This window comes from Acomys minous (genome assembly GCF_964271855.1).
Source record: "Acomys minous genome assembly, chromosome: 16".
Taxonomy (NCBI): Eukaryota; Metazoa; Chordata; class Mammalia; order Rodentia; family Muridae; genus Acomys; species Acomys minous.
The window spans coordinates 66,270,698-66,292,360 of NC_140498.1; the positions used below are offsets into that span (position 1 = coordinate 66,270,698).

Consider the following 21,663-nt stretch of genomic DNA (forward strand, 5'->3'; position numbering starts at 1 on the left):
GCTTAGAGTTCTACATCCTGGTTCACAGGCAGCCAGAAGGAGACTGTGTGCCACACTGGGTGGAGCTGGAGCATAGGAGACCTCAGAGCCCACCCACACGGTGACACACTTCCTCCCGCAAGGCCATGCCTCTTGGTAGTGCCACTCCCTATGGGCCAAGCATTCACAGGAGAGCCTGTGAGGTCCCTGCACCTAGTCAAACCACCACAACACTTGATGTCAACTTCAGGCCATCACACACATACACACACATCTTCAGACGTGCGCGCACATGGCCACACACACACACACACAGCTAAAATGGTAATGCTTGTTTGCTTTCTGAGTCTCCCCAGGTAGCTCAAGTTTGTCTTGAGTTTGCGATTCCCCTGCCTCAGCCCCTCCATTACTAGGACCACAGGCCTGTTCCTGCTTTGCTCTGAAAAGCTCTTATTTCCATATAAGGTCGTTTTGGAGTTACTGTTGCTCTGACTTTTCCCAGTTAGAGCCCTGACAGTGGGTCAAAGGAACTTCCAGGAGCTGGGTGACCTGGGCTCAGTCGGGGTTAAGAGGATCACTGTAGAAGTCTGAGGACCTGAGGCCTGCCTGTAACCTTTGTTCTAGACAGTTATGTGGAAGGGTGGAGACCAAAGGATTGCTTGGGGCTTGCGAGCAGCCAGCCCAGCTAAGAGACTCTATCTTAAGAGAGTAAGGTTGAGAGAAAGATAGAGCAGGCGGCTCCAGGCACCCCCACCCACCCCCACAAGTCCGACTTGGTGAACCACGGAGTTTATTGGACTGAAGTGCAGCGCTTACTTACAGGAGTGTGGGTGAGCCTCCACTAGCCTCGGGGATTGTCACTGCTTGTATTAACCTTGGGAAGGGGGCCCTGTGACTTGTCTAAGCCTTTTGAGTTGGCTTTACTGCATGTAAAGCCTCAGCGCCCATGGCTTCTTCCCTCTACGACAGGATGTTTTCAATTTTGAGGAGATGGCTTCCACGCACAGGAATTAGGGGTGGGGGAGCCACTCAACTGTAACAGAGCCCCCTCCAGAAGAGGGAGCTGTATCAGGGGAATAGTCATGTTGGGGGGGCACATTCTGGAGGGGAGTCAGGTTTCCAGAAAAACAAACAAACAAACAAAAACACAAACCCCAAGTGGGTAGGTCCCCTGGCTAGAGCAGTTCTAGAAGTTTCTTGGGAGATGCTGCTGCACTGCGGCTGCTGAACTGGGGCATGCGTGGATGTCGGTGAGGTTCCCTTGCCCCTTGCTACCTCCCCTCTGGGGGTACAAACAGGGAGGTGTACTGCCCTGAAGCTGTGAAGGGTGGGTGCCTGTCAGGCTTGATCTTGGGGGGTTTGTTTTTGACTTTCAGCCGATGGGTAAGGGATTGACGTGGGAGTGGACGCCGGCTGGTGGAGAGAGAGGGGGGGGGCTTTTCAAAGCTGTAGCCATGGGAAATGTTTTTCTTTCCTGCTTGAAAGAAAATGCATGCCAACGAAAGATAAAAAGGAAAAAAAAAAAAAAGAGGAGGAGGGAGTGAGGTGAAGAGAGATGTGAAAGGGAGAGAGCGAGAGCGTGTCTCTCTGGAAACCTTGATTTTCCTACAGATTTGGAGGGGGGGGGAGGACAGTGGAGGGGAGTGGCCTTACTTAGATCGCCCCCACTTCCCTGGGTCTCAGAGGCTCTCTTGATGGGTTTCTCTCTGCCTGGCAAAGATGCTATGCACAGCAGCGTACAAAGCAACAGAGGGGCCGTGGAATTGGGAGACGGGATTGTCTGACTCTCCATGTACCTGGATCTCCAAATTAATCTGTCCCGGGGTAAGTGGGTATGAAGAGGAACACCCACCGTCCCTACCCACCAGAGGCCCTCCTTGATTTTTCTGATTAATATACATGCATATGTATATACACATATGTGTATATATATATATATCACATTACTCATCTGTTGTGTGTATACGGAGCATTTCTGCAAGTCTGTCCCCTTCCCACCACATGAGTTTCAAGTGTGGCCCTCAGATTGTCAGTCTTGGTGACAAGTGCCTTTATCTGCTGAGCCATCTGGCTGGCCCCCTTTATTGATTTTTGAGACAGGGAGAGGGAGAGAGGGTAGGGGGAGAGAGAGGGAGGGGGGGTGTTAATCGATTGAAATGCACAGGATGGTCTTGAACTCCCGTTTCCCCAACTTCCACCTCTCAAATTCTGGGATTATAGCTACGCACCACTATAAATAACTAGAAAATAAATCAAAACTAGAGTTTTACTCATCTATTGTGAAGTCTTGGCCGACCTGAGTAGACTCAGAGAGCCACCTGCATCTGCCTTCGGAGGAGCAATGCCATTATAGGCCGGCATCACCGCGCGCGACCTTCAAGGCCTTTATGGCTTGGGATTTAGATTGCGCCAGAGGCCTACAGCTCTTGACTAGGGAGTGTGAATGGCTGCATTCCATTCACAGCACCAGAAGGGAAAAAGAAAAGGTCCGAAGAGACCCGGAACGAACTCTCAGCCCAAGCAGCTTCTTCCTAGATGTATGGTGGCAACCTCCGACATCTCTTCCAGGATTTCTTTCAGGACAGTAGTAGTCAGATCCCAGGGCTGTGCAGTGGCTTCCCTAGGCAAGGTAGAAAACGCTGGGAGGGCTCAGCCAGTCGGGGTGGGACAGCCCCACTTTGGAATCGGCCAGCCCAGATTTGGAGGCACCACGTGGGTTAGCGAGGCGGGAGGCCAGGAGCTGCCTCTGGGCGCCAAGCATGCTGTGGAATTTGCACCACAGCTCCCTAGCAAGCACAGGCCTGCCAGGCAGCCCCGCAGAGGCCCAAACAAAGCTGGGAGCCAGGAGGAAGGGGGGAGGGGTGGGGACTTCTGAGCTCAGGCAGCCCCCTCCTGGGGCACCGAGTCCCCACCTAGGTGCAGTGCCCCTCCCCAAACACACGTGCTGCCAAGCCTTCCATTAGTCACCCCGGCACTCACACACATAAATCTGATTAGTCACACCCCGCACAAACTGGCTGCAGAACACACCCTGTCACACCCAGACAAAGACCCGAGGTCCCCAAAGAGGCCTCGATTGTCCATCGGGGGTTTGTTCCCGTTCCCCCAGGGACTGGCGTGGCGTTAGCGGAAAGGGCATCGCAGTCTGGGGGTACACAGGCCTTTTCGCAGCAGCAAGTCCCCTATAACCGGGCCCTGCACTCCTTAGGCACAGTACCCCTGACCTCTTCCCAAACGCCCCCACTCCTGGGGCACACAGGCCATAATACACACCCACCAGTGTCCTTGGCCACCCCTTCTTCTGCCTCTCTAGGTGTGTGTGTGTGTGGGGGGGGTTGACACTGGGCTCCCTCCCCCACACCAGTTCTGGGATGGGTCTAGTAGGAAAACATTCGCCCCCCCCCCCCAAGGTCACCGCAACTCTAAAGCGGGCTGCCTGGGAGCTGATTTATTTGCGGTTTCTTTGCAGTAACGCTATCGCTGACTCCGGAGAGGGAGGGGGGAAATAGGAAGAAAGAAAAAGAAAAATGCTTGCGGTGGAGTTTAACCTTGGACGAAACTGGCAAAGCTTTGTCGTTTTTTCTTTTTCTGAGGCGCTTCATTGGGGGCCTTGCAGGGACTGCTTGGGCCGGAATGTGGACCTACAGCCTCTTGTTACTCGGCTGGCTCCCACCCGGGTCAGTGCTCAGATCTCTGAGCCGGGCCCAAAGCCCTCGGCCCCTCTAAAAAGTGCGTTTGAGAGACATCGTAGGGAACCCAAGAAGTCCGTGAGTGAGAGCAAGGTTTTCATGCCTCGGCATCCCGCATCTGACAGAGAAGCACCCAGGAGGCGGTGAACGCTTGCCCCCACACTGAGCCCCACGCACTCACAGGGACCGGCATAATGGTCTGTTGCCAGCCCCTTTGACAAAGAGAATTCTTGTGGCATTAGACGTTATTAACTGCAAATGCATCCACTCGGGTAGTCCCCCCCCTTTACGAGTAACCGCCTCCCTACGGCCGCCACCATCAGATGACCAGACCGTGGTTAGGTTCTGACTCTCAAGGCTTGTGGTGAACTCGGAAAAATCAGAGCCACAGGGGACGCTTCGGGGTGCCCTTGGCAAGGAGGTGAGGGATACCCCGTCTGTAGCCACTTTCTTCGGTTCTTGGATGCCCCTCCCCAAAAACTCATCCTTTTGTCAGAGCCCGAGATTAATACGGGAGTACAGAGCTTCTTGGCATAAATGACCACACCAGCCACTCCAATCTCGTTAAACTTTCCTAAAAGAAGTGCTTGCCCCCAGATACCCCTACCCCAGCCGCTGGCGATCTGTGAGGCCTGCCACCCCCGGTTCTTGCGCGGAGTGGGTGAGGCAGTTCCCTGTCTTTGGCGAATGGGGAAGCTCCTGGCTTGATTCCCTGCGTGGTCTTGGGGTCCCCAGGCCATGACCAAGGAGAGGAGAGTGCCTGGCCCTGCCTCGGGGAGGAGGGCCGGCGTGCAGATTTACGAGCCCAGCCGGTTCCTGCGCACCAAATGCTTCCCGAGCCAGACAGCGGAACGTAAGACCCGACCCGGGCCAGAGGAGGCGGCCAGGGTCGGAGGCGGGGCTGAGAGGAGCAGAAATCCGAAGTGGCCCGGTGCCACTGCCCCGCGGCTCCGAGTTGCGCGCTGGGGTCCCGGTGGCGTACGAGGCTCTGGCACCACATCCTTGGTCTTGCTGGCGAGTTTGGGCTGCCCTTGATTGGGTGAACCTCCTCAGCATTCTCAGTTGCTGATGGGACCAGCCGCAGCAAGGAACTGCTTAGCGTTGCTGGGCCCGGCGTGGCCTCTCCGGGTTTTAGCGGCGCCCAAGCTGGGAGCTCCCGGGCTGCCAGATTTTGGGTTCTACGGAAACGCGAGCCTTAGACTCCAAGGTAGCGTCTCCGATGGAGGCACAGACTGGCTTTCTCTCGGGGTCCCCTTTACTTAGTCTCCAGTGGAGTTCCATTCCCTGGGGAGACCTGGTTCCGGGCAACGGGTGGCTTGGGTGTCCTCTCTTAGGAATGGAAACTAGTTCCCCCACCTCTTTTCCTCTTCTTCCCCTGATGGAGGATCGTGGGTGGAAACCGGTGCACACGGCTAGCAACGCTGGGATTGTGGAAGATGAGGGTTCAACCGTTCGTGAGGCACAAGTGAGGAAAGCGCGGGGTCCCCTGGAGCCGGACAAAGGCGCACCACAGGGGAGGCAGCCGCACTCAAGGTTGGCCTGTCCTCTGGTTTTACAACAAAGAGCTTTGCGTTTTGTCCTTTGGGGACTCATCTAGAGCTTTCAGACCCGGACCGGAGACCAGGAAGAACACACTAAAAGCCTGAGAAGTGGCCGGGGGACAACCATGCTGGACCAGGCAGGCCGGCCTGGGTGGATTGTCCCGGAACTGCGCCCTGGGACTTTGTGGAGGTCCCCCACCCCCAGCTGATTTTTCCATCCAGTCAGTATAAAACACACACACACCCACTGCGTCAACAGAGTTTTTCTGGCCACGGATCCCGCCGGGTAAACAAGCCAGAGGGATGGGGGATGGGGTGTGGAAGATGGCGCCTGGACTCGTGGTCGGGGCGGCTGTCTCCTGCTCCGTTTCACACTGGGCTTTTGTAGTTACTGTGACCCAGCCCAGCTTGGAGGTCATTTCCACAGACCCGGAGGCTCTCTGAAGTGGTGGTAGTGCACCCTTTGCCTCTCTGGAAGTGTCTCCACGCCCCAACATGGCTCCCGGCTGCCGTTAAATGTGTGTGTGTGTGTGGGGTACATAGGGGCAAGGAGACCCGGGTCCTCGCCAGCCCACCGCACACTTGTACTGACAGCCTGGAGAGACTCCGGAGGGATTCAGTGTGTGTTCCCGCCCCCCCCCCCCCCGCCCGGGGACCGGGAATCCGGCGCCACCGGTTCCCCAGGCCTTGCGCACCCGGTGGTGGCCCTAGGGCCAGAGTAGCAGGCAGGTCGAGAGGGGTCTCGGGAGCCGCGCATTCCAGAGGGGAGCGGACCACGTTCCACCCCGACCCCGGCCCTAATGAAACTCTGGGTCTGTTTGCCACGCCGACAGGGCGCACTCTTGAAGAATGCAAACGCCACCGGCAAATCCCGGGCAAATTGGAATAATTTTTTATTAGCAGCTAAATGATTTATGGCACACATACCCCGCCGTCACAATTACGGCGTCTTGGAGCATCCAGGGGTGAAAACATTAAACATTTATAAAAACAGGCCTTTGTTTTTTTCCAACCCCGCAAGCCTTTTGCACCCCCCCACACACACCCCAACTCTCTCAAGATACATATTTTTTTCTTGAGCTGTATTAAAATAAGAAAAACATTCTGGATCCCGGGAGGGATGAGGGGGTTGGGGGGGGGGATCAGGGCCTGCGCTCTGAATATTGGAGGGCGATGGGGGTGGGGGAAAGCGAGAGACTGAGGCGTGGGAGGGTTTAACTGGGAACCCACAAAGGCCTCTGGATACGACTCAAGGGCACTAGGCGCCCCCCACCCCCTCAGCCCATTCCTCTTTTTTTTTTTTTTCCAGCAGCCCGCACAGCTTAACGGCATTTATTTTATTTCTTGTAATCAACGCCCCCCTCCCCTAAGGCCATAGACACAATACCTCCTTTCTCTAACCCCCCTCTGCGTCTTTGCTCCTGGCGGTCCCGGGGCAGCACCGGGCGCCTCTGGTCGCCCCCGGCTGCGACTGAGACCTGCACACCCAGCTCCAAGCTCGCGGACACCGCCACTCAGTTCCCCTCGGCTCCGGCTATTTTCGTTCTTTTCTCTCCTCCCTCCTCCCAACACCGAGCTCCAGCTTCCAAAAGAGGGCAGCCTAGAAACCAGCGCAGGAAGCTCCAGGAAGGGCAACTTGAAACTGCCCTCAAGAGGCCGAATTTTTTTTTTCCTTCAAATTTATCCTGGAATTAAATTAGACACCCCCAGTTCTCTCTCGAATCTTCCCCCCTTTTTTTCCTTCTTTCTAAAAGTGGAGAAAAGAAAATAGAACGGATGAGCGCTAACTAGCTCATTAAAAAAAAACCTCAGAAAATTTGCCTTAAAAATGGATTTTCTTTAAAAAAAAAAAAATAGCAGCAGTGCGAAAACGCTGAGTCCGCAGAGCAGGGCGAAAGAGCGGGCTTCTTTTGTTTTAATTAAAATCCTATAACCACGGTTGCTCTCGAGGCAGGATCTGCAAGGCTCTCTGCCTTTCCAAGCTTCTTTTCCAGGGTAGGTAATGCCTAGCTGGGCTCGGGCTCCTGTAGGGCTAGCGGAGAGGGTGCGGGGACCCCCTCCCCTCTTTAGGACCCGTCTCTACGGCCAGGACCACACGTCCTGCGTCCCCAGCCAGGTAGATCTGCCCTCGGCAGCTCCCGGCCACTCAACCTCGAAAGTTTTTTTCCCCTTTTTTGCTGAAAGAGCAAAATAAAAGTACAAAGTCTGGGGGGGGGCGGTTGGGGTTCCCCTCCCCCTCTGGCTGCCGTGGCCAGCCAAGCACTTTTGGGCTTGGCTTGCTTCCTCTGAGCTCAACAGATTTTTTTTTCCCTTTCCCGGTCTCGCCCTCCCTGGAGGGGGCGCGGCGGATGGAAGGCGAGAGAGGCCCCCAGCCAAGAGGTTTTTAATATTACACCTTAATAGGTTTCAGAAGGCCCCGTGGAGAAATGCTAATAGGGCTGAAATGTCAGAACCGAGAGGGAGTCAGCTTGCGCTCCGCCGATCTAATCCTTTTTTCTGCTCTGGTTTTTCTTGGGGGTGGGGTGGAGGGGAAAGGAGGGGCGCCCACGCCAAAGGGGGCTTTGGGGAGGGGCGCGCAGTGCGCACTCGGCCGCAGTGCCCCACAGCCCGGGTTTCTAAGGAACCCTTTTTATAAAATGCAACTCACCGCTGCCGGCTGCCGCGGCCTGTCCAAAATATTAATCAAGTAAAGCCTTCTCACACCGCGTTTCAGGGAGGGGACCCGCAAGCTGGGGCAAAAGGAAAAGAAAAAAAAAAAAAGGCCTTGTCACCTGCCCAACCCACCCGACTGCGACTGCTGGGGGGGGTGTACATGGAATGAATCGCTGCTTTATTTTAAAAGAAAAAAGAGGGGGGGGGAAAAAAGAAAAAAGAAGCAGGCCTTGCTATTTTGGCGTCTGAACCGAGCTCTTTGGAGTGGCACCCTGGAGAGGGAGCACCGAGCGCGGGCGCAAGTAGCAGCTCGCTGCCTGCTCCCGGCCCTTCCTGGCTAGCTTGTCACCTCCTCCCGCAGGAGGAAGCTGACAGGAGGCCTTGCAGTGCCCAGGATTGCGGCGACAACCATCTTCCTCTATTTTGATCACTCAGCCCAGACGCAGGAGGAGGGGCTGGGATGGTGGAGAAGGGGGGGGGGGGAGGAAGGGGAAAAAGGGAGAAGAAGGAGAACGGGGAGGGGGGGGGTCTGCTGGAGCTGGTGAGGGGGAGGGCTGCCTAGAAACGGCTCGGAAAAATTCTCACCACCAGTTTTGATCATTCAGCCCCGCCGTGGGGAGCCTGGAAACTGCTGGAGCCCCGAGGTCCGTAATTGGTTTTATAGGAATGGCTGAGGGCCAAGGTGTTTACATGCGCGTGATGGGCGGCGCGCGGGACCAATGCGCTGCGGCCGGGGGCTGGCCCGAAGGGGGGGGCGGGCACCGGGGAACAATGCGTGTTTCTTCGCCTGCGAGGCTCCCCTCCCCCCGTCCCCCTCGCTCCCCCCCCCCGCGCTTTTTTTTTTTTTTTTTTTTTTTTTTTTTTTAGATCCAGCGAGAGGAACTTGAAAGGGGGGTTGTGTAATGTACCTTTTCCAATCCCGGGCTGTATATGGAGATTTGGGATTCTTTAAACCGGCGCTACCTGGATTTTATTAAAAAGCGGGGAGCTCGGCGGGAGGAAAGCTGGCTTTTCCGGGGGCTGCGGGAGCGGGGCCGCGGGAGGGCGGAGGAGTTGGCGCGCCGCGCGCCCGGCCCGGGGAGCGGTTTTCTACCAAAAAAAGGAAAGGCGGGCAAAAAGTGTGAGGCGGCTGCGGGTGGCGGAGGGGAGCGGCGGCCGCGGGATGGCGGGCAGTACGGGCGCCTAGCCGCGCCAGGAACCGCGGCGGTTGCCGGAGTCGCCGTCGGAGCCTGGAGCCCGGAGCCCCGCTGCGCCAGGTACGCTCCGGGTCCCGATGCTCCCCAAACTTGTGCAGCGCGCCCCTTGGGTCCGCAGGGTAGGCGGACCCCGAAACTGTCGAGGTCCCCAGAAGGGAAGCGGAGGGCACAGACCTAAGGGGAGAGGGCGCATCGCTGCGCTCTGGGCTCCCACCCGAGCGCCCAGTCTGCAGCACCGCCGAGGGCGGCGGTTCCCTAGTCGGTTCCCGGCAGGCGGCGGGCTAGCCCGGGGACGCCGAGACGGTTTCGATTATAGGCTGTTTTTAATTAAAAGCCGGAATTCAGCCATTTTAGCTGCATTTAAGAGGGGGAAAAGTAGTGGGGGACGCAGAGAAGCCCCGCAGATGGCCACGCCAGCTTCTCGGTCATGGCAAAGGCTGCTCCGTAGGGCTTTACCCCGACTTCCTTAAAGTGGGGCGCCTGGGCACTTCCTTTTTCAAAACGCTGCCTTTAAAGAATATTATCTTTAAGTATATGCGGGAATCTCCTCGCGTCTTTGAGACAGGATTCGCAGGATTTTTTCAAAAGTAAACGCGGATCTGGTAACCAGAGCCTGATTAAGAACGAGGGAAGGCGAGAGGAAGAGGGGGGTGTTTGTAACCAAAGCCACGTTGAAATAGGCGTCCTTAGCAAAGTTGGGGGGAAGAGGACTCTCGGGTCTGGGCGCAGCGCGGCCACCCTGGAGCGAGTGGCTTTGGCTTAGTCCTGGGTTGCTAGAGCACCCCGGGCCTCCCGGAATCAGAGGGATCTAGAGGTGCCTGGCGCTAAGTGGATGGTCAGCGAGGAAGGGGTGAGCCCTCCGAGACCTCCTCTTGCTCCCCAAGGGAACTGGGAAAAAAACCGATAGATCTTTTAAACATCTTAAACTGGAATTACAGGGGTTTTTACCCGATGCTGGGGAGGCGCCCCTTTGCTGGCCCGCACTGTTAAGGTTTTCCTTTGTAGGTTATTTTGGGGGTGTGTTGTGGGTCTCAAAGCTAGGCTTAGAAGCAAGATCTTTGAAGCCCCCTTCTTTTTTTTTTTTCCTCTGATGAGCCCCAAACCTTCCACATCAGGCCACGTCTCCTCCTGGCCTCGGGATTCCCAGGCCCCGGCGTTGGAAAATGAAACCAAATCTTGTTTTGAAGGAGTCTTTTTTTCCAGTCCGAGGGTGAGAATGCCACGTCTCGGGAACTCGGATTCTGCAACTCGCAGTGGCCCAACGGGGGCAGCAAGAGGGGAGCGGTGATCTTCCTTTAAAAATAAGCCCGTTTTGTATCTGACCTTCGTAAACAACAAACAAAAAGCCCCTAAACCGAACACTCCTTTTTATTATTAATTTTGGCGGCTCACAAGGAGATTAAAAACTCTAGAGGGGGGGAAAGGGTAGACAAGGACTTCAAAAAGGTTAAACATTAAACTTCGCGAATCAGATAGTGGCATGGCGTTATGGACACATTTTGACCAACTCAAAAGCGTTGGAAGTTTTAAACCTCCTGAGCATGTGACGCCTGGGAAATAAAGCACTCTTCGGGTTTAGATTTAGTTGACCGTGCGGGTGCGGTTGGTTGCGTGGCCTTCCCCAGTTTCGGAAGACTTAGCAGGCAAGAGTCCGGGCTGGGGCGCAGCGAACCGGGGCGGTTTCCTAAACCAGGTCCCTAGGAACCCGGAGTTGCTAGAGGAAAGACCATACGTAGGTCTTTGCATTTCTCGGAGGGGGCGGCAACTCCCAATTTTATTTCTGGCCATGAGCTCGGTTTGCTACTTCTCACCCCTGAAGGGCAAGGCGACTTTCTGAAACTTGTTTTCTTTCTTTCTCTCTCTCTTTTTTCCCCCTACCCCACCGCCCTTTCCCCCCCTTTCTTCTTCTGTGTCTTCCTCGGCCCATCTTTCAACTAGACGCTGTGTGCTCCTTCCGCATCTCGGATCAGCAGCCCAGAGGGGACTCACCGCGGGCGGTTCATGCGCCACGGGCTGCGGGCCCGTGGTTGAGCGCAAGCCCCGCCGGCCGCCGCCATGCACTCCGCGGAGCGCCCGCCACCCGAGAACACTAGGACTACATCGAAGCCGAACTTTTAAGTCCCACTGAAGCAGGCCGGCGGGCCCGGTGGGGAGGCTGACCGCGGCACTCCCGCGGAGGATGGATGGCCGAGATTTCGGGCCCCAGCGGTCCGTCCACGGCCCCCCGCCGCCGCTGCTGTCCGGCCTGGCTATGGACAGCCACCGTGTGGGCGCGGCCACCGCCGGACGCTTGCCTTCCTCGGGCTTGCCAGGTCCCCTGCCGCCGGGGAAATACATGGCCGGCCTCAACCTACACCCGCACCCGGGTAAGTGTTGCGCACTGAGCTGGTACCCACCCTCCTGTCTTGTTGGGGATCCTGGGGGGAACCCGAGGCAAAACCTCCGCGGCTGGAGCTGGACGGCTCTGTCCTGTTTTTACCGGGGTATGCGGGAGGCTCGGCTCCCAGCGCAGAGGTCGCACTCCGGGAAGACAGTCTCGGTTTCTGTCCCTGGTGTACCAGGTAGTCCCAGTGCTCCCGAGGCTCAAGTGTCTGCAGTCACAACCACCCTGCGGGATCCCAGTCGGAGGGCTCTTAAGGAAGCGGTGTTTGCAAAATAAAATAAAATAAAGTAAAATAATGTAGGCGCGAAAATAGCATGCCAGCTCTGCACCCCAGGGAGACAAGCGCTCCCGGCTGGATCTTTAAGATTCTTTCCTTGGCAAGCTCCCTTCATTGCACTGGTCGTTCTTGGGTTCTGTTCCCGAGTGCAGCTGCGTCCCAGAAGGTTCCACAACTCTGAGGGTTAGGTGGGGGGTAATGAAGGAGAATAGTTATCCCAGTTTTAGGAGCCTGGTCAGTGTATGAACCTTTAAGATTCTGGGGACCCTGGTTATCTGGAAGAAATGGGTCCATGCAACCCTGCCTCTACCCTGGCTGAACCCAGGAGCGCAGAGGGTGGTGTCTGAAAAGGCCCACTTTCTCACCCTTTGCCCCGGCTGCGCTGGGAAGGAGCAGAGGGCCAGCCAGGCAGGACCAAGCCAGATCCTCGCCACCATGCCGCCGGGAGAGGAGCCTGGTGGCGGCTCCGTGAGCCGGTCCCTCCTCCCCGGCCGCTCCTGGCTTCTGCGTTTGGCTTAAGGAGAACACTCCAGCTCTTCCTTTGAAAACACCTTGCCGATTTCCCCGGGAGCCCGCTCCCCGGACCTTGGATCAAGTCTTGGAACGACACCCTGGGGGCCCAGAGTCACCACTTGAGTTTCTCCCCGTGCCAGCCAGGGTGACCACGGCTCACCGATTTAGCCTCTGCCTTTGATTTTTTCCCCCCCCTCCTGGAACTTTTCTAGAATCGGGAGTCCAGGACTCAGCGGGACAAAGGGCCTTTGTGAAGCGCCCGGCGGGGGAGGGGCGAGCGGAGATCCTCGCCGGCGGGGGCGCGGGAACCCGGGTCATCTCCCCCCCACCCCCATGCGCGTGTGCCCCTTGAGAGCTGAAGGCGCGTCCGCTCCAGGGTGGTAGTGGTAGTGATGGTGGTAGTGGTGACAAGACCAGCTTCCTACAGGAATGGTGCTCTTGAGATTCTGGTGAGACAGCAGACACCATTCCCAAGACAGAATTTGGGGACGGCCCTGGGATACAAAAGCCATTTAGGCCACCCCCTCTTGAGAGGGGGCTTTGGAGATTTTGTGGGCTTGTGCATGTGTGGACTTTTGGGGTCTCCGGGTTAGTTGGTCTGGATGGAGGCAGCGGCGGCAGCGGCAGGGGCTGCTGTTGTGGCCTGGGAATCTGACCTCAGGGTGTTCCTGGCTGGCTGAGTCTCAGCTTGTCGCCTGCTCCAGGTCTGCCTGGGATCTGGCCAGGCCTGGCTGAGAGAGCAGCGCGGCCGAAAGCCACTCCTTGCAGCCGCCGCCGCCGCCGCCGCCGCCGCCGCCGCCGCCGCCGCCACCACCGCCGACGTTCTAAGTGCGCACAGCCCTTTTCAACCCTGGTGGCATAGCGAAGTCAGACTGCCTATCGTGCCTAAACCCCCAGTCTGGTGAATGGGGTGACCCAGACTCAGACTAGGAAGTCTAGCTGGAAACAGCCTTGGAATCCTGTGTCGTGGCCTTCTCTGCTTGGAGCCCTATGACTAACGCACAGGGGTAGCTTGAGGGCCCGGAGGAGATAGAGGGAGAGGCACTGCAGTCCCCCTGAGGCGTCACCTACCAGAGAGGGAAGAGTGGGGACCCTCGCTGCCCTATTACTTCCAGGCCTGCCCCGTCTGTCCTCACCTCCAGATGGGGCAGAGAGACCGGACCCCAAGTCAACACCCAGAGCCAGAGCCATACTTAATCCCATTAACCATGACATGGGACCGCACCCCATCAACCCCTAGGGCTGGTGGGGATAGAGACCCAACGCCCCCTCCCCCACTCCACTTTCTTTGCGGGATTGAGGGGGGGGGAGTACAGATGCTAGCTAGCTCTTTGCATCAGGCACCACCCTGTGCTCTTTCTGGCTGCCAGCTCCTTAGATCTTGCCAGCCTTATCAGACCCATCTTTATTTGTTTACTTTTGTATAAAATGTCAGAGAGGCTGAGCCTATTTGCTAGGGTCACACAGCCTTGAGGGAAGAGGATGTTTGCTACCTCTGGGCTGGTCCCATTGGAGGATGTGTAGATGTGTCCCCCCCCCTCCCGCCGTGGCTGCAGGGGTGCAGAAGCCCCTGCCACTTCACTAGGTATGGGGAGCTTGGCCTGGTAACCCCCGGGGGGGGGTACAGGGCTGTTGGGTGAGGGTCTGCTGGAGGCAAAGCTTTCTGTTTTGATATGGGTTTGGCTAAGGGCACTAGTCTCTTCCTCAGGTGAAATAAAAATTTAAAAAAAAGAAAGAAAGAATGGGGTGCCAGGTATGGAGGTTCAAACCTACTCAGTACTCAGAGAGGTAGGGGGTAGAAGGAGCGGGAGGTGGGGCCCTCCTACACTACATATCTAGACACTGTTTCTTGAACACATGTGAACACACACACACACACACACACACACACACACACACACACACACACACACACCCCAGCTGAGCTGGAAGCAAGGGTGGTGGCTTCCTTTTCCATTTGCTGTAAGTCCTGCTGAGTGAGGCTTGAGCAGTGGACACTCATAGCCAGCCAGTGAGATTGACCAGTGGGCTAGCCTCTTACTTGCTGGAGCTGGGGGGTGCCTGGGAAGGGTCCGTCTTTCAGTGAAAGTGCTGTTAGCAAGATCTTGTACCCAGATCTTGTACCCAGGCACTTATTTGCTCTGACTCCACACCCTGGACTGAAAGGAGGGTGGGGACTCAGGGATCCAGAGAGAGGAGGAGGTTTTGCACTTTGACCCAGGCCCTTGGACAATAGGCAAACCGCCGTGGGTTCCCAAAGCTGGAATCTACCCTGTGCTACCGGGACTGATTTAGGAAGATTAGTCAAGTTAGAACTGGCTGGTGGAGGCAAAGGATGAGAAGATAAGGTTTTTTCCCCCTTCAACCTTCCTTGTTTGGTCAGAAGGCAGCAAGGGAAGGACAAGGGGAAGGTTCTGGAACCTAGAAGGGCCCCTTGGATTCCCTGGCCTTGGAGAGGTCACCTGGAATTCCTCCTCTCCGCCCACCCCCCCACCCCCACCCCCAGCCAGCCAGGATTTCTCTGTGTTAGCCCTGGCTGTCTTGTGGAACTCTCTGTAAACCAGGCTGGCCACTAACTCAAAAAGATCCACCTGTCTCTGCCTCCCGAGGACCTCCTGGGATTTAAATTTTTTATTTTATTAAATACTACATTGTGTGTGTGTGTGTGTGTGTGTGTGTGTGTGTGTGTGAGAGAGAGAGAGAGAGAGAGAGAGAGAGAGAGAGAGAGAGAGAGAGAGATAGATATCAGAGGACAACTTGATGAGTCTAGGGGTTGGTGTGAGGTGTGTCCTGCAGGCCACTTTACCCTCTCTGGTTGTCTTGGCGGTGCCTTTTGGTACTTTGGGAGCCTAAGCCTCGCTTTTTCTTCCTTTCTCACTTGCTCATTTGCTTAGCAAATGATTTCCGAGAGCTTCCTGCTCACCCTGCTGACCGGGGTATCACACTGGGGCCTGGAACTGCTGCGGGGAACCAAATAGACAGAAGAAGAAGGCTTTGCTCCTCCTTGGGGGCCCCCGGTTTCTAGTGTGGGAGCCAGGCAATAAACACCCAAATCAGGGGCGGAAATCATTGTAAATGGAGACACAGGCCACGTAGGAAATAAAACACTCTGGGTCTTGGTCTGGCCCTTGGGGTGAAGGGCCAGGCCAGAGGGCTTGACCTCGGTCATCCCCAAGAGTGTACTCTTGTGTGTGTGTGAAGAGCAGAGAGATGGCAGAAGTAGAGAGCTTGGTGAGGAATCGGACAGAGGTTGGGAGCCTCCAGATGAGGTCGGCCCAGTGGCAGATGCAGACTGTGTGGGGCGGGGCAAATCTTACCCGGTCCCTGAAGACCAGTGAGGAAGTCTTGGAATTTTAAACAGCCATTTTACAAAACTAGTCTGGACTCTTAAAAAAAAAATAAAGTCAGTGGTATGTGAGGCAAAGGTAGGCAGAGAGCTGTTACTGCTCAAGAGACAACAGGGGGGAAAAATGGACATGGCTACAGGCAGTGTGCAGCCCCGAGATTGGATCTTGGTTTAAAGGAGGGGGAAAAAAAAACGGTTTCAAAGATCGTACATGGAGGCGGTTGGTGAAATTGGAATATGTGCTGTAGATTAGCCGATAGCAGTGAATCAATACGGCGTTCCTGGATGCTAGTCATCACCGAGGTTGTTTAAATGCTGCCTTTATTTTCTGGGAATAAGGACGCTGAAGTATTTAGGGCCAGGGGACACCATGTTTGTCAGGGTCTTAGCGGAAAAAAGAATACTTTCAATTTAGGTGTAGGACATGTTCGTGGGAGACGGCAGGTAATGTTAGATAATAAACACACACACACACACACACAGGCGCAGACCTGGGTTTTGGTCAGAGATGGTCATAGGGCATGAGCAGAAGAGTTTGGAGATAAGATGGGTTGGGCATAGGCTGGGAACGGTGGCGCACACCTTTAGTCCCAGCACTTGGGAGGCAGAGGCAGGTGGATTGCTGTGAGTCCAAGGCCAAGCCTGGTCTACAAAGTAAGTCCAGGACAGCCAAAGGCTACACAGAAAAACCCTGTCTTGGAAAAAAAAAAAAAAGAAAACAGATGGGTTGATGTACACCCCCCCCCTTTTCTATTTTTTTTTTTAGACAGAGTCTCACTGTGTAGCTCTGACTGGCTTGCACCTCTGTTATGTAGACCAGGCTGGCCTCAATCTCAAGATCTGCCTGCCTCTGCCTTGTAAGTGCTGGCATTAAAGGCGTGCACCACATTGTCTGACTGTTTTTTTTTTTTCTCTTTTTAAATAGAGTCTTGTGTTGCTCAGGCTGGCCCAGAATATATGATCTTCCTGACTAAGACTCCTGAGGGCTGGGAATTTGGGAGTACACAAGAGAATTGCCTCGGCTGGTGGGACATTCTTGTATTTTGTTGTTGGTTTACACACACACACACACACACACACTTTTTCTCCTTCTGCTTTTTTTTTTTTTTTTTTTTTTTTTGGTTTTCCATACATGGTTTCTCTGTGTAGCCTTGGCTGTCCTGGACTCACTTTGTAGACCAGGCTGGCCTCGAACTCACAACGATCTTCCTGCCTCTGTTTCCTGAGTGCTGGGATTAAAGGCGTAAGGCGTGCGGCACCGCGCCCGGCTCACTTTTTCCCTTCTTTAAGACAGGGTCTATTATAGCCCGGGTGGGCCTCTAATTCACTACATAACTGAGAATGACCTTGAACTCGTGATCTTGGCTCAGTCTACAGGTGACCACTTGATTTGATTGGGGCCAGTTAGGGGGTGGTCTTGACTCCTTCTGGTGGACCAGCCGCTCTCCAACCTGATTTCGCTTCCACCCCACGATGCCATCTTCAATCTAGATTCTAGGCCATCTTTACAGGCACGCAGGCACGCAGGCAGGCAGGCAGGCAGGCATTCCAACCCCAGCGAGAGGGGCCTGTGCTTTAGCGTCACTATTTGGTAGAGTGTTTACTAGTCATGCATGAAATCCTGAATTTGATCCCCAGCCCTGCATTGGTGGCATATACTTGTAATCCTGGCTCTCTTTGGGTGGAGATAGGTTGAGGCCAGTGTGGGATTTGTAAGGTACTGTCTAAAACACACACACACACACACACACACACACACACACACACACACACACACACGAAAAACCAACCATCTGGAGTTGAGACTTCCCCCAGGGTCCGTTCGTCCTTCCTTCCTTCCTTCCTTCTTTCCTTTTTGTATTGTTGGTAGTGAAACCAATTTGCACATACCACTGAGTCAGATCCCCAGCCCAGGAAGGCCAGGGGTCCTTAGCATACCTGCTGCCCAGAGATGCTTTGCATCTACCTTTGGTCAAAGTGAAAACCATCACATAGTGAAATCCTGTCTCAAGATAAAAAGCAGGACTGTTGAGATGCAGCTTAGTGGTAGAGCTGCCTAGATTCAGCTGAGGGTGTGGCTCAGTGGTAGAGCACCTGCCTAGAATCCCCCAGTGAGGGACTGGGGTGTGGCTCAGTGGTAGAGCCCCTGCCTAGAATCCCCCAGTGAGGGGCTGGGGTGTGGCTCAGCGGTAGAGCACCTGCCTAGAATCCCCCAGTGAGGGGCTGGAGGTGTGGCTCAGAGGCTCACACACCTTTTCTAACAATTTTACATGCTTCTCAGCAAGAGGTAGCTGAGGTTCTGAACCTGCAATCTTTTTATAAGAAGCTGCTTCATTTGGAGGCTGGCTGTTCTAGGACCGAGGCTTATACATTTATTTTCTTTTTTTTCTTTCTTTCTTTTTTCTTTCTTTCTTTCTTTCTTTCTTTCTTTCTTTCTTTCTTTCTTTCTTCCTTTCTTCCTTTCTTTCTTTTTTCTGAGATGGGATTTCTTTGTGTAGCCTTGTCTGTCCTGGAACTCACTCTGTAGACCAGGCTGGCCGCCAACTCACAGAGATCTGCCTGCCTCTGACTCCCAAGTGCCTAAATTAAAGGCCTGAGTCACCACCTTCTGGCGGTCTCTCCCTCACCCTCTCCCTCTCCCTCTCCCTCTTCCTCTCCCTCTCCCTCCCCCCCCCCTCTCACATTTATTGTGTGTGCATGAGTGTGTACATGTTTGTGTATGTTCAAGTGTAAGTTCAGGAGGATAGTTTACACAGATCAATTCTCTCCTTCTACCATTTGGGTCCAGAAGACCCAACTCAAGTTCACTGGCTTGGAGGCAAGTTGCCCTGTGAGCTAGCACCCCGGCCCAGGCCTGAGATCCAAGTCTTTGATTTTTGTGCCTGTGATGAGTCTGCAAGTCTCAGTTTTTCCCATCTACAAAGTGGACCGATTAGTGCCGAATGCTTTGTTGCCTTGTGACGTTTGATGGAGCAAGCTCAGGCCAGGAGCCTGACCCAGGCGCAGCCCTCTGCAGAAGTTACTGCAGAAGTGATTGCTGTAATTACGGACATCATTAGCTGGTGACTCACACATCCCTGGGGCTCATCCACACCTCTCCCAGGGCTTTGGAATTTCCTTCTAACTCTTCTAACTCTCCTGGGACTGGAGTGCTGTCCTCAGCCACCAGAGGCAACTCACATTTTTTTTTTAAATCTTGGGGCTGGTGGTGATAGATCCCAGAGCCTTGTAGCTACCACTGAGTACCTACCCCAGAGTCTCATCACTTAAAAAATAAAAATTCCCCCCCCTTTTTTTTTCCTGTGTACAATAGCCAGACTAAAATACTTCCATTTTATGTAGCTCAGGCTGGCTTTGAACACCTGATCCTCTTGCCCCTATATCCCAAGTGCTACACCCACATGTATGTGCTACCACATCCACACCCAGCCTTAAAATGCTTTCCTCTCAAGCTTCTGGTTTATCAGACTATTTTAGGGTCTCCCTGGGTAGCCCAACCTGGCTTGGAATTCACGATAGCTCTTTTGCCTCAACTTTGTGATCTTTCTGTTTACAATGCTGCCACACCCAGTGTAGGGTGTGCTTTTAATTCTAGCACTGGGGAGACAGGGATCTCTGTTGAATTGGAGGCTAGCCTGGGTTACATATTGAGAGAGTCCAGGTCAGCCAGGGCTATATAATGAGACCCTGCCTCAAAAATTTCAAAGAAAACATCAACCACAGCAGGCCTTGGCATATAGCTCCGTTAGGGCTTGTATAGCATGCGTGATGCCCTGGATTTGATTAGTCACATTAGTTGTCACGGTGGTGCCTTTGCCTGTAATCCTAGTACTTGGGAGATAAGAGGCCTGAGTAATAAATGTAAGAGCATCTTCCTTTGGGTACATAGTGAGGCTGAGGCTAGCCTGTGCTAATATAAGATCCCCCTTCAATGAAACAAACCGAGCTGGGTGTAGTGGCGCACACCTTTCATCTGAGCACTCAGGAGACAGACAGGCAGGCAGATCTCTTGAGTTCGAGGCCAGCCTGGTCTATTGAGTAAGTTCCAGGACAGCCAAGGCTACGGAGAAACTCTGTCTCAGAAACCCGAAACCAAACCCAACCCAAAGTAAAAGACAAAAACAAAAAAACCAAAACACCCCCCTGCCCCCCCCCAACAAAAAGAAGAAGAAAGAAAAGAAAAAGAAGACTGTTAATAAAATGGAGGGTTGCTGCCGGGCGTGGTGGCGCACACCTTTAATCCCAGCACTCGGGAGGCAGAGGCAGGCGGATCGCTGTGAGTTCGAGGCCAGCCTGGTCTACAAAATGAGTCCAGGATGGCCAAGGCTACACAGAGAAACTCTTGTCTCAAAAAACCAAAATAAATAAATAAATAAATAAATAAATAAATAAATAAATAAAAAATAAAATGGAGGGTCTGGAGAGAGCAGTTACGAGCATTAGTTGCTCTTGCAGAAGATTTTGGTTCGATTCTCAGCACCTACACAAGTAACTCCAGTTCTGTGGGATCACTCTGTCTCCGGGTTCTGCAGACACTGCATGCATGTGACACATAAACATACAAGCAAAATGCCTGCGTACATAGGTACACACACACACCCACGCATGCACGCACGCACACACGACGCACATAAAAGAAGTTTTTGAGGATTAAATGGTGCAAATACAGCATTTAACACATTGCTTAATATGTAACAGGGACCTAGTAAATGTTATTATTATGGTAATTGTGCAGTTCTTTATCCCTTTGCCAGTTCTATCCCAGTCTCCTGATACATATGAAATTCAAGTTGTTTGCTTGTTTTGTTTCTTTGTTGGTTTTTCCAGACAGGGTTTCTCTGTGTAGCCTTGGCTGTCTGGAACTCACTCTGTAGACCAGGTTGACTGGCATTAAAGGCATGCGCCACCACACCCAGCATTTAAGCAAGTTTTATTACTATGTAATAAATTTGTACATTTTGTTCCTAGAGTCAATGATGTAATAAAAATTAACTTACATTACTTTTTGCAGTTATCAATTTTGTTTTGTTGTTTAGAGTCCCTGCCTCCTATTCTGTAGATACAGTTTATATTTGGCAATATCTGTTGCCCAAGTTGCCCTTGTCTTTCCTTAAGAGTTCCATACTGGAACTGTCCAGTTCCCTCTTCCCTCACCTGGTTGTCTGTCACTGGATTCCTTGATGTCGGCGCCTTCCTGTTTCCAAAGGTTACATGCCTGTTTTTTTTTTTTTTTAAAGATTTATCTTTTTATTTATTATTATGTATACAGTGCTCTGCTTGCATGTATTCCTGCAAGCCAGAAGAGGGCGCCATAGCACATTACAGATGGTTATGAGCCACCATGTGGTTGCTGGGAATTGAACTCAGGACCTTGGAAGAGCAGGTGGCGCTGTTAACCACTGAGCCATCTCTCCAGCCCTACATCCCTGTTTTTATGGCTCGTGTTCAGTAGAAGCCTTCTGAGAAAGGGTGTGCTGAGGGCAGGTCTGAGGCCAAGTGGGTCTGGGAAATGCCTTTATTCTACCTTGACACCCTAGCTGTTAGGGTGTTACGTATTCCCAGTGTCCTGGTTCTGCTTTTGAAGATTGTGATGCTGTGCCTACCCCTCCCCCACTTTTTGGTGGTGCTGGGGACTTAAAATGAATTGTTTTAGCTTGTGACTGATTATATACTTATCTTCATGTGTTGGCCTTTTCATTCTTGTGTACAATGAACTCTAGTCTTTTTTATTTTATTTTATTTTTTGGTTTTTGTTTTTCGAGACAGGGTTTCTCTGTGTAGCCTTGGCTGTCCTGGACTCACTTTATAGACCAGCCTGGCCTCGAACTCACAAAGATCCGCCTGCCTCTGCCTCCCGAGTGCTGGGATTAAAGGCGTGCGCCACCACGCCCGGCCTTCTAGTCTTTTTATATACATTCCCTCAGTAACCCTCTCTCATCCTTTGCCACCTTCTGAAACTAATGTTCCTCCTAGGTTCATGGCGGGTTTTGTGTGTGTGTGTGTGTGTGTGTGTGTGTGTGTGTGTGTGTGACCCACTCAATTTAATTAATGTTTCTTTCTTTCTTCCTTTCTTTGTTTTCTTGCTCT

The 21,663-nt window shown here is 53.5% G+C and overlaps 1 protein-coding gene across 12 annotated transcripts in view; it reads left to right on the forward strand.

Moving 5' to 3' along the window:
- Window positions 1-2,801: 2,801 nt before the first annotated feature.
- Window positions 2,802-21,663, forward strand: part of TNRC18 (trinucleotide repeat containing 18) — a 107,759-nt gene continuing 88,897 nt past the window's right edge. For 3 of the 12 annotated variants that reach the window (XM_084763877.1, XM_084763880.1, XM_084763873.1), the window contains exons 1-2: window positions 2,808-7,204; window positions 10,996-11,423. In XM_084763877.1, coding sequence (XP_084620003.1) covers window positions 11,237-11,423 — 187 coding nt within the window. In that variant the 5' untranslated portion in view covers window positions 2,808-7,204; window positions 10,996-11,236. Of the gene's footprint in view, window positions 7,205-8,737; window positions 9,118-9,952; window positions 10,790-10,995; window positions 11,424-21,663 lie in introns of those variants that run through there. The other 9 variants (XM_084763881.1, XM_084763882.1, XM_084763875.1 and 6 more) reach the window with 8 other exon arrangements.